At 46.3% G+C, this 12,678-nt stretch overlaps 1 protein-coding gene across 1 annotated transcript in view; it reads right to left on the reverse strand.

The window, feature by feature from the left end:
- Nucleotides 1-1,784: 1,784 nt before the first annotated feature.
- LOC110488815 (neuronal acetylcholine receptor subunit alpha-7-like) overlaps nt 1,785-12,678 on the reverse strand; it is a 78,903-nt gene continuing 68,009 nt past the window's right edge. The window contains exons 6-9 of the mRNA XM_036942961.2: nt 11,103-11,297; nt 10,504-10,590; nt 4,469-4,578; nt 1,785-3,836 (exon numbers count right to left, since the gene is read on the reverse strand). Of these exons, the coding sequence (XP_036798856.2) occupies nt 3,225-3,836; nt 4,469-4,578; nt 10,504-10,590; nt 11,103-11,297 (1,004 nt within the window). The 3' untranslated portion in view covers nt 1,785-3,224. The remainder of the gene's footprint in view (nt 3,837-4,468; nt 4,579-10,503; nt 10,591-11,102; nt 11,298-12,678) is intronic.

Consider the following 12,678-nt stretch of genomic DNA (forward strand, 5'->3'; position numbering starts at 1 on the left):
CATATACACCCAGTCAACCCATATAAAAACACCCAGTCAGCCCATATAAAACACCCAGTCAGCCCATATACACCCAGTCAGCCCATATACACCCAGTCAACCCATATAAAACACCCAGTCAGCCCATATACACCCAGTAAACCCATATAAAAACACCCAGTCAGCCCATATACACCCAGTCAGCCCATATACACCCAGTCAGCCCATATACACCCAGTCAGCCCATATACACCCAGTCAACCCATATACACCCAGTCAACCCATATACACCCAGTCAGCCCATATACACCCAGTCAGCCCATATACACCCAGTCAACCCATATAAAAACACCCAGTTAGCCCATATACACCCACTCAGCCCATATACACCCACTCAGCCCATATACACCCAGTCAACCCATATAAAAACACCCAGTCAGCCCATATAAAAACACCCAGTCAGCCCATATACACCCAGTCAACCCATATAAAAACACCCAGTCAGCCCATATACACTCAGTCAACCCATATACACCCAGTCAGCCCATATACACCCACTCAGCCCATATATACCCAGTCAACCCATATAAAAACACCCAGTCAGCCCATATACACCCAGTCAACCCATATACACCCAGTCAGCCCATATACACCCACTCAGCCCATATATACCCAGTCAACCCATATAAAAACACCCAGTCAGCCCATATACACCCAGTCAGCCCATATACACCCAGTCAGCCCATATACACCCAGTCAGCCCATATACACCCAGTCAGCCCATATACACCCAGTCAGTCCATATACACCCAGTCAGCCCATATACACCCAGTCAGCCCATATACACCCAGTCAGCCCATATACACCCAGTCAGCCCATATACACCCAGTCAGCCCATATACACCCAGTCAACCCATACACAACCAGTCAACCCATATAAAAACACCCAGTCAGCCCATATACATCCAGTCAACCCATATAAAAACACCCAGTCAGCCCATATACACCCAGTCAACCCATATACACCCAGTCAGCCCAAATACACCCAGTCAGCCCATATACACCCAGTCAGCCCATACACAACCAGTCAACCCATATAAAAACACCCAGTCAGCCCATATACACCCAGTCAGCCCATATACACCCAGTCAGCCCATATACACCCAGTCAGCCCATATAAAAACACCCAGTCAGCCCATATAAAAACACCCAGTCAGCCCATATAAAAACACCCAGTCAGCCCATATAAAAACACCCAGTCAGCCCATATAAAAACACCCAGTCAGCCCATATACACCCAGTCAGCCCATATACACCCAGTCAGCCCATATAAAAACACATAGTCAGCCCATATAAAAACACATAGTCAGCCCATATAAAAACACCCAGTCAGCCCATATACACCCAATTAGCCCATATCCACCCAGTCAGCCCATATACACCCAATTAGCCCATATCCACCCAGTCAGCCCATAAATACCCAGTCAGCCCATATACACTCAGTCAGCACATATACACTCAGTCAGCCCATATACACCCAATTAGCCCATATCCACCCAGTCAGCCCATATACACTCAGTCAGCCCATATACACTCAGTCAGCCCATATACACTCAGTCAGCCCATATACACTCAGTCAGCCCATATACACCCAATTAGCCCATATCCACCCAGTCAGCCCATAAATACCCAGTCAGCCCATATACACTCAGTCACCCTATATTCACCAAGTCAGCCCATATCCACCCAGTCAGCCCCTCCCTGTCCCATTCATGTCCATATGAATTGTCCAGGATGATCTTATCTTAGGCTATATGGGATATTTATTAGGTAAGAGCAAAAACAATCACAGGAAGAAGAGGACAGCAGTGTGACAACAACAGCTACAACAGAGGAGGACTCTGACTGTGGGGTGGGTGGGGGGGGGGGGGGGGGGGGGTATGTTCAGTATACAGTAATAATGATAATTCAAAGAAAAACATAGATGCACGGACTAACTCTCTAACATGACAGGCAGTTTACTTCAGTTACTTGCACTATTGACTGTCTGGCCTGAGGGATTCCATATACCATGGTCTTTATGTCTCATTTGTAAAACCACATTATGTTTCAATCAATATCAACAGGAAGAATATCTTGATCTTTAGTCATAATAACCTCCCTGGGGTTGTTGTGTTCTCCATGTAACCTTTACATTTAGGTTAGATATCATCACCACAGACAGACACAGAGCTCCTCCATGTTAATGTACCCCCCCCCATATCCATTCCCCTATATGCAGCACAGATACATTTATGTCATATAAACCGATTACACCTACTGATAGTACTAGATGGATAATGGATTAATAACGGATCTATAGTAATTCTCCAATATATGGTGGGATTACGTGTGCATATTAGCACAGGCCCAGTCTCAGCAGGAGTTGTTTCAGGCTAGCAGCCAGTGCAGTTCTCCAGTATCCACTTGTTTAGTTACTTGTTTCAATAGCTCTTGTTGTTTCAGGTTGTTGCAGGCTGATTCCTCCTCTAATGTGCAGGTGAGTCTTACATGATGATGCCACTATTCTGTCTATGAATCACTCCAGGTTTTCACAGCGGCACAGTCAACGTCAATCAGTTACTACCGTGGCAACAATGTCAACTGGGACCAAGAGAACACATCACTTCTACACCCGTGACAGAGTTCGATGCTATTTAGCTTCGACAAGCAACAAGTAAACGGTGTGTACATACAAACTTACAATATAGTGAAAGTAAAACAGTAAAAAAAAAAACAATAAGAAGCTCATAAAGTCACAGTGAAACATCTCTGTAAATAGACAGTTACCTTAACCACACTACATAATGCTGACAACAGTCCAGAACGTCCAAGACAGCTCAAAGTTCTAAAGGTCGTGGATTGGAGGTCCAGGAATCCAAAGTTCAAACGGCGAGTTGATATTGTAATGAGATATCTGGATGGCAAAGCAACACAGAGGAACAACCTCAGTTAAGCTGGATCTAAGGAGAGGAAAGGGACTATGGACAACCCTTGCATTGATACATGTACAGTATACATCTATTTACATTAAATACATTTTTCTCAAATATACTCCAGAGTAATCTGGATAGAACATAAGGTTGGTTTCCCATACACAGAGAAAGTCTAGTCGTGTACTAAAAAGCATGCTAAGTGGTTCTTAGTCAGGACCTAGGCTTAATCTGTGTCCGGGAAGCTGGCATATATGGTTGAACATATTGACACTATTTCTTTAAATAGTCCTTGGTGACGGCCTCTAAGAAGTTGGGAGCAGACATGAGAATGGTGAAGGTGCCGACGATGGAGAAGAGAGTGAAGGCCACCAGACACAGTCTGTCCACCACGGCAGCAGCAAACTTCCACTCGCTGCAGATCGCCACTTCCTCATCCTGGTCCCTGAAGCGCTGGGCAATATACGACACCTCCTCCAGGATCTGAAGGACCTCCGGAGGAGGAGTAAAGATCAACCCCCTTCCTCCTCCTCCAGCACCTCCCCCTGGGGGCTCAGCCTCCTCGCAGGGGGTCCCTTGGGCCCGTCCCCCCAACGCCACGCCTGAATCACTGGAGGGGGGGCAACGGGGGCTCTCCACGGCATGGTAGCTGAAGTAGAGGCTCATGCTGCCGTTGGAGGTGCCGGTGGGGCATGTGGCGCAGGGGGCCTGGGAGAGGGGCGTGGTGAGGCCCGTAATGGTGTCCATGGGTCCCATCTCGATGGAGCTGGCGCTGGAGTGGTGCTGTGGAGTGTGGCGGTACTTGTAGCCTGCCGGTTTACGCTCCTCGCCTGGCTGTTTCATACGCAGGAACCAAGCACACCAGTTCAAAAGCACTACCCTGACCTGGAGAGAGAGAGAGAGGGAGTGAGGGAGGGAGGGAGAGGGGGTTGAGACTGCAACACACATATACACACAATGTGTGATGGTTGATGAGTGATGAGAATGACAATGATGCAGACGACAGTGGCGACGACGACAACGATGATGACAACAATGATGACGACAACGATGTGGATGAAGACGACGATGACAACAATGATGAGGATGAAGACGACGATGATGACAACAATGATGAGGATGAAGATGATGACGATGACAACAATGATGATTACGAAGACGACAATAATGAGGACGAAGACGACGATGATGACGACAACAATGATGAGGATGAAGACGATGATGATGACAACAATGATGACAACAATGATGTGGATGAAGACGACAATGATGACAACAACGATGATTACGAAGACGACAGTAATGAGGACGAAGACGACGATGATGACAGCAACGATGAGGATGAAGACGACGATGAGAACGACGATGATGAGAACGAATACGACGATGATAACAACAATGATTTCGATGATGACAACAACGATGAGGACGAAGACGACGACGATGTGGACAAAGACGACGATGATACAACAACGAGAATTATGAGGGATATGATGAAGATTGGGAGTGGGACTCACCCATCTGGGCATTTTTCCGCCCTGAGGGTCGTGGTGATGAAACTGCAGGACCAGAACAGTCACCACTACAGACAGACCCACTATCATCATGGTGCTGGCAAAGTACTGAGCTACAAAACACAAACCACAACCAGATCAAACATTAACACCGTGACATCATACATCACACAGACACTGACCAACAGAAGGGAGAGACGGTGCATCCCAAATGGCACTGGGCAAAGGCAGCAAACTAAAGGGGGAATAGGTTGACATTTAGTACACAGCCAGAGAATCTTGTCTTTGTAGTTGTAGTGTGGTTTCAGTTGAATGTGTCTTTGTATATCTGTGGAAAATCAAGCAGCCCGATAATATAACACTTTGGTAAAACACCGCCGAGGGTGGGGGCAAGCACCTCCGAGGGTGGGGGCAAGCACCACCGAGGGTGGAGGCAAACACCACCGAGGGTGGGGACAAGCACCTCCGAGGGTGGGGGCAAACACCGCCGAGGGTGGGGGCAAGCACCTCCGAGGGTGGGGGCAAGCACCACCGAGGGTGGAGGCAAACACCACCGAGGGTGGGGACAAGCACCTCCGAGGGTGAAGGCAAACACCGCCAAGCTTAAGAGCTGACTCTTATGTGTTCTCTCAGGGGAGGGACTGAGGGAAGGAAGGGAAGAAGGGAGGGAGGGAAGGGAGCTCCACTCCACTCGAGCATTAACTCAACACGGCTCTTTCCCAAATATCTCAGCTATGTAACTGTCTCATAGACCAGACACACCCCTTCCCTCTCTCTGTTAGCAAACAACCGCTAAATGCTTCAGACATGAACAAACGCTAGCAGGAGGCTAGCAGGGCAAAGGGCACATGCGATCAGGGGTACAGATTATCCCTGGTCGGCTTATGAGGAGGAGGATGGGAAGGAGTAGGGATTCATATTTTCCAGAAAATCTACCAAGTTTTAATACTGGGAATAATTCATAATTATCACGGGAATCCTAGGAAATACCGCAAAAATCAGAAGTCGTCATTCAAAGCATTTTAAAAAAATGATATGTTCACTGCCAGGGTTCTTCCCAAATAAGAGGGGCGCTGCACCACATTGCCGGCTTGGCTGCACCACTATGTAAAGATTTCAGAGCAAATTAAACTGATATTTAGTAATGATAAAGTAACTATCGCCAATGACATTGTTATGAATTGCGAAACAGGCCGTACATAAATGCAGAGCATTATCATGTTCCTCAATTCATTCAGCACATTTCAGCAATAGGCTATCTCAACACAGAGCACGCTGAGGGCACACAGAGCACGCTCAGGGCACACAGAGCACGCTCAGGGCACACAGAGCACGCTGAGGGCACATAGAGCACGCTGAGGGCACACAGAGCGCGCTCAGGGCATACAGAGTGCGCTCAAGGCACACAGAGCACACTCAGGGCACACAGAGCACGCTGAGGGCACACAGAGCACGCTTAGGGCACACAGAGCACGCTAAGGGCACACAGAGCACGCTCAGGGCACACAGAGCACGCTGAGGGCACACAGAGCACGCTAAGGGCACACAGAGCACGTTCAGGGCACACAGAGCACGCTGAGGACACACAGAGCACGCTCAGGGCACACAGAGCACACTCACTCTGTGTAGTTTAAATATCAAGGTATCTTAAAGGGGGACTATGGGCTCTATGTAAAACTGAAGCATTACAGATTCCGCGATAGAAATCTTAGTGGTGTGAAGTACTTTAGTAAAAATACTTGAAAGTACTACTTAAGTAGTTTTTTGGGGTACCTGTACTTTACTTTACTATTTATATTTTTGAAAACGTTTACTTTTACTTCACTACATTCCTAAAGAAAATGCTTTTTCCTCCATACATTTTCCCTGACACCCAAAAGTATTCATTACATTTTGAATGCTTAGCAGGACAGGAAAATGGTCTAATTCACACACTTATCAAGAGAACATCCCTGGTCAACCCTACTGCCTCTGATCTAGCGGACTCACTAAACCCATGCTTCGTTTGTAAATGAGTGTTGGAACGTGCCCCTGGCTATCCATAAATACATTTAAAAAACAAGAAAATGGTGTCGTCTGGTTTGCTTAATATAAGGAATTTGAAATTACTTAAACTTGTACTTTTACTGTTGATACTTAAGTATATTTTAGCAATTACATTTACTTTTGATACTTAAGTATATTTAAAACCAAATACTTTTAGACTTTCACTTTTACTTGAGTCATTTTCTATTAAGGTATCTTTACTTTTACTCAAGTATGACAATTAGGCCCTTTTTCCACCACTGAGAAATGTAAAGGTAATTTGCGATTGAGCCGACATATGCAGCATCTAACGTGAATGCAGTATACGCGAATACAGTCTCCTCATACTGTTTGCTGATCACACATTCTCTACCGGAGCTCTCATGTGGGCGAGACAGCGCAGAGACAGCGCAGAGAAGCACGGGAAATGTAACAGCGTTATTTTGACATGCATAGGGTGATTCAACCGATGGATTACAGAATACAGTTAGGAATTTTCATGTGAGACAGGAGTCAGGATTTAGGGTTTCATTGGGATTGGGACTGGATAGGAAAACAGGATTTAGGATGTAGTGAACAGTTCATAGGCCCATCCGATCTGAAGAGTCACAGTGACAGCTCAAAGAGGCACAGGTTATTTTAGGTAAAGGCTTCCATGCGACAACCTGTATGGATAATGTGCTGTTTTATTTTCCGTTAATCTGCTGCTGCGCATGTTGTGTATTTTGTGGAATTGCATTAGCGCCACATCCCGGGATCCCGGCTGCCATTCTTAATCCCTAAGAAGGAGTACTGAAGAAGAGGAGGAAATGGAGAAGACAGAGGAAGAGCATGGTGAAGAGGAGGAGCAGGAGGAAGAGGAGGAAAACACTGAACTAGAACAAAAATGAAGACGATAAGTATGAGAAAGAGGAGGTCGAGACAGGAGTGGGATTCTAATTAGGAGGAAGAGTTGAATGAAGAAACCAGATAGGAGCCCTGTCAGAGGGTGTAATCCAGCAGTGGACGTGGGAAGTGCAGAGATGCTCCTACATAGTGCTGACTAACACTGCCCTTCACTTATAATTCTACACAGCCCATGCCCATCTGAGCCTGTCAGCATCTTCACACATACACACACACAAACACACACAAACAGAGAGATAGAGCGGGATTGATTCATAATAAACACAACTAATGGGGCATTTCTCAGTAAAAGCCGCGCTCTGTTACACTAACTCAACTGAGACACACACATACACACAGTTTATGGTGCTAGTTCAATAGCGCTAACACACAAGCACACCCACACACACATTTATATAATTAACAAATGTATTACTATTTTTGCAGGACTATACGTAGAAACTGCACATGTACGGGTACACACACACACGAAAATGAGAGGAAGCAGAGACAGAGAGAGAGAGACGAGAGATGAGAGAGACGAGAGAGAGAGATGAGAGAGAGACGAGAGCGATGAGAGAGAGGAGAAAGATATACGAGAGAGACGAGAGAGAGAGAGATGAGAGACGAGAGAGAGAGAGATGAGAGAAGAGAGAGAGACGAGAGAAGAGAGATGAGAGAGATATACGAGAGAGACGATAGAGACAAGAGAGACAGAGACGAGAGAGAGACGAGAGAGAGAGAAATGAGAGAGAGACGAGAGAGAGATGAGAGAAAGAGACGAGAGAGTGAGAGAGAGAGAGAGAGAGAGAGAGACGAGAGAGAGATGAGAAGAGAGAGAGAGAGAGAGAAATGAGAGAGAGACGAGAGAGAGATGAGAGAAAGAGACGAGAGAGTGAGAGAGAGACGAGAGAGAGATGAGAAGAGAGAGAGATAGAGAGAGAGAAATGAGAGAGAGACGAGAGAGATATACGAGAGAGACGATAGAGACAAGAGAGAGAGACGAGAGAGAGACGAGAGAGAGAGAAATGAGAGAGACGAGAGAGAGATGAGAGAAAGAGACGAGAGAGTGAGAGAGAGAGACGAGAGAGAGATGAGAAGAGAGAGAGAGAGAAATGAGAGAGAGACGAGAGAGACAGATGAGAGATGAGAGAAAGAGACGAGAGTGAGAGAGAGAGAGAGAGACGAGAGAGATGAGAAGAGAGAGAGAGAGAGAGAGAAATGAGAGAGAGACGAGAGAGACAGATGAGAGATGAGAGAAAGAGACGAGAGTGAGATGAGAGACACACACACACACTCCGCCCAGGCCTCCACTCCATGAAAGTGATGTGATGGGCTGAACTTGTGAGCACTATCATGAGTGTCTCATCACAGCAGGGGAAGCCTTTAAACTTCTCTCTCTCAGAACGTTACCCACTAAAGGTTACTCATCTCACGCCATCCATCCATTTATCAATCCCGCCTTCTGCTCTGCTCTTCTTCCTCTCCTCACAGGAAGCCTGGCTTGTCACGACCCACTAATAATGTTGCCAGTATCATCCTCATTGTCAGCCTGTTCCAACACCATCCTGCTCAAACATGACATCAGGGCATTGAGACTGACATTAAAGATATGTACAGTGAATTCGGAAAGGTATTCATAGCCCTTGACTTTTTCCACAGCCTCATTTTGAAATGGATTAAATCGTCCCCCCCCCCTCATCAATCTACACACTATACCCCATAATGACAAAGCAAAAATAGTTTTTTGAGAAATATTAGCTCATTTATAAAAAATAAAAATATTTACATAAATATTCAGACCCTTTACTCAGTACTTTGTTGAAGCACCTTCGGCTGCGATTACAGCCTCGAGTCTTCTTGGATATGGATACACGGTTGACACCCCTGTAATTGGGGAGTTTCTCCCATTATTCTCTGCAGATCCTCTCAAGCTCTGTCAGGTTGGATGGGAAGCGTCTCTGCACAGCAATTTTCAGGTCTAGGAGCAGGTTTTCATCAAGGATCTCTCTGTACTTTGCTCCATTCATCTTTCCCTCGATCCTGACTAGTCTCTCAGTCCCTGCCTCTGAAAAACATCCCCACAGCATGATGCTGTCACCATCATGCTTCACCGTAAGGATGGTGCCAAATTTTCTCCAGATGTGACGCTTGGCATTCAGGCAAAGGAGTTCATTCTTGGTTTCATCAGACCAGAGAATCTTGTTCCTCATGGTCTGAGAGTCCTTTAGGTACCTTTTGGCAAACTCCAAGCGGCTATCATGTGCCTTTTACTGAGGAGTGTCTTCCGTCTGGCCACTCTACCATAAAGGCCTGACTGGTGGAGTGCTGCAGAGTTGGTTGTCCTTCTGAAAGGTTCTCCCATCTCCACAGAGGAACTCTGGAGCTCTGTCAGAGTAACCATCAGGTTCTTGGTCACCCTGACCTAGGCCCTTCTCCCCCGATTGCTCAGTTTGGCTGGGCGGCCAGCTTTTGGAAGAGTCTTGATGGTTCCAAACTTCTTCCATTTAAGAATGATGGAGGCCACTGTGTTCTTGGGGACATTTTTTTGGTACCTTTCTCCAAGTCTGTGCCTCGACACACTTCTGTCTCTGAGCTCTACGTACAATTCCTTTGACCTCATGGCTTGGTTTTCGCTCTGACATGCACTGTCAACTGTGGGACCTTATATAGACAGCTGTGTGCCTTTCCAAATCATGTCCAATCAATTTAATTGAAAATGTCTAAAAACCTGCCATCGCTTTGTCATTATGGGGTATTGTGTGTAGATTGATGAGGGTAAAAAATAATATCATCAATTTTAGAATAAGGCTGTAATATAACAAAATGTGGAAAAAGTCAAGGGGTCTGAATACTTTCCGAATGCACTGTATACAGCTAGTCAAACCAAACCTAGCCAGGCCATGAGAGGATAACAGACTGTACTGACATACACATTAACACACACACCCACACACACACACACACACACACACACATTAATACCAACACACGCTCTCTCTGGGTTAACATTCACTAACGCACAGCCAATCAAACCAAACCTTAAGAGGAAAGAAGATCATGTATAATAAACACGTGCACGTGCACGTATACATACACACACACACACTCACACACACAGAACCCACCGATGAGAGGCACAGAGTCTGAGGTGGCAGGCATGATCTCAGCAACCAGTAGCATGAAGACTGTTAGAGAGAGAAGGACTGTGATACCTGGAGAGAGAGAGAGAGAAAGAGAGAGAGAGAGAGAGAGAGAGAGAGAGAGAGAGAGAGAGAGAGAGAGAGAGAGAGAGAGAGAGAGAGAGAGAGAGAGAGACGAGAGACGAGAGACGAGAGACGAGAGACGAGAGAGAGAGGGACATCTGAAATTATTCTTGGAATACGTTACGCTAGTGATCGGTTATAACCTCTTGGCTAAACCAATTTGTTACACTGGTGGTTTCTCTGACATGTTCGAGGCAAGTTACCAATTGGAAGCAATTACAGTTAACTGCTCCCCCTTTGATATCTATTAATCAAGCCTAATATCCCTGACAGAATTTCAGGAAGGAGAGGATTCCAGAATGTGTGTTCAGACGTTCCCATCTGAACACAGCAGGAAGATAACCCATCATCCCAAGACATCCATCAATCAACCCAAATAATACACCTGGCAGAAGTTTGGTATGGATAGAATTCCATAACGGACGGAATTCCAAGACGGCTTCCCGGCGTTCCTTCCTTACCCAGGGAGATCTTCTCTCCTGAGTCGGCGGGCAGCAGGAAGACCAGCAGGGCCAGGCCAGAGATGAGGACGCAGGGGATGAGAAGGTTGAGACCGTAGTAGAGGGTTCGTCTTCGCATGGTGACCGTGAAGGTGACGTCAGGGTAGGGCTCCTTACAGCAGTCATAGTACAGCTCATTACGCTTGGCCGGGACTCCTAGGAGACACACACACACACACACAAAGACACACACACACACACACACACACACACACACACACACACACACACACACACACACACACACACACACACACACACAATGAAACACTGTTAATGCATTTACATTGATTCAATGATGACCTGTTCACATGTTCTTTGACATACACACACGAGTAGGAACCACACACTTCAAAAGACGGTCTTACACACGCCGGAGATCTACAAACTCTCAAACACTTGTTCCTCTCACTGTGTAGAGTTGATCAAGTAACATGCCCCCTCTGGCAGTGTGGAGTGAACATGAAATATAGTATGACACCCCCCATACCCAGACACCCCCCCCAGACACCCTCCAATGGCCCAGGTGGGTCACTGGGTCATAACTGGCTGGGGTGACACCCCCACAACACCATTCCCACCCACCTCTGTAGAGATAGAGACATGGATACACATGCTGATACAGAGACAGAGTAGAGAAAGAGAGAGAATAGAGAAAGAGACAGAGTAGAGAGAGACAGAGAGATAGAGAGACAGCGACACAGAGAGACAGAGAGATAGAGAGACAGAGAGATAGAGAGACAGAGTAGAGAAAGAGACAGAGAGACAGAGAGACAGAGTAGAGAAAGAGACAGAGAGACAGAGAGATAGAGAGACAGAGTAGAGAAAGAGACAGAGAGAAAGAGAGACAGAGACAGAGAGACAGAGAGATAGAGTAGAGAAAGAGACAGAGAGACAGAGAGATAGAGAGTCAGAGAGATAGAGAGACAGAGCCCGAGAGACAGAGAGACAGAGACCGAGAAAGAGAGATAGAGACAGAGACAGAGATAGAGAGACAGAAACACAGAGAGATAGAGAGATAGAGAGACAGAGACCGAGTAGAGAAAGAGACAGAGAGACACAGAGAGACAAGAGAGATAGAGAGACAGAGTAGAGAAAGAGACAGAGAGACAGAGAGATAGAGAGACAGAAACACAGAGATAGAGAGACAGAGAGATAGAGAGATAAAGAGACAGAGACCGAGTAGAGAAAGAGACAGAGAGATAGAGAGACAGAAACACAGAGATAGAGAGACAGAGAGATAGAGAGACACAGAGAGACAGAGACACAGAGACAGAGTAGAGAAAGAGACAGAGAGATAAAGAGACAGAGACAGAGGGATAGAGAGACAGAGACACAGAGAGACAGAGTAGAGAAAGAGACAGAGAGACAGAGGGATAGAGAGACAGACACAGAGAGACAGAGAGACAGAGTAGAGAAAGAGACAGAGAGACAGAGAGATAGACATAGAGAGAGACATAGAGATAGAGAGATAGAGACACAGAGAGACAGAGAAACAGAGAGACAGAGAGATAGAGAGACAGAGAGATAGAGAAAG

Source organism: Oncorhynchus mykiss, chromosome 14, assembly GCF_057628025.1.
Source record: "Oncorhynchus mykiss isolate SJ-2025 chromosome 14, ASM5762802v1, whole genome shotgun sequence".
NCBI classification, from domain to species: Eukaryota; Metazoa; Chordata; class Actinopteri; order Salmoniformes; family Salmonidae; genus Oncorhynchus; species Oncorhynchus mykiss.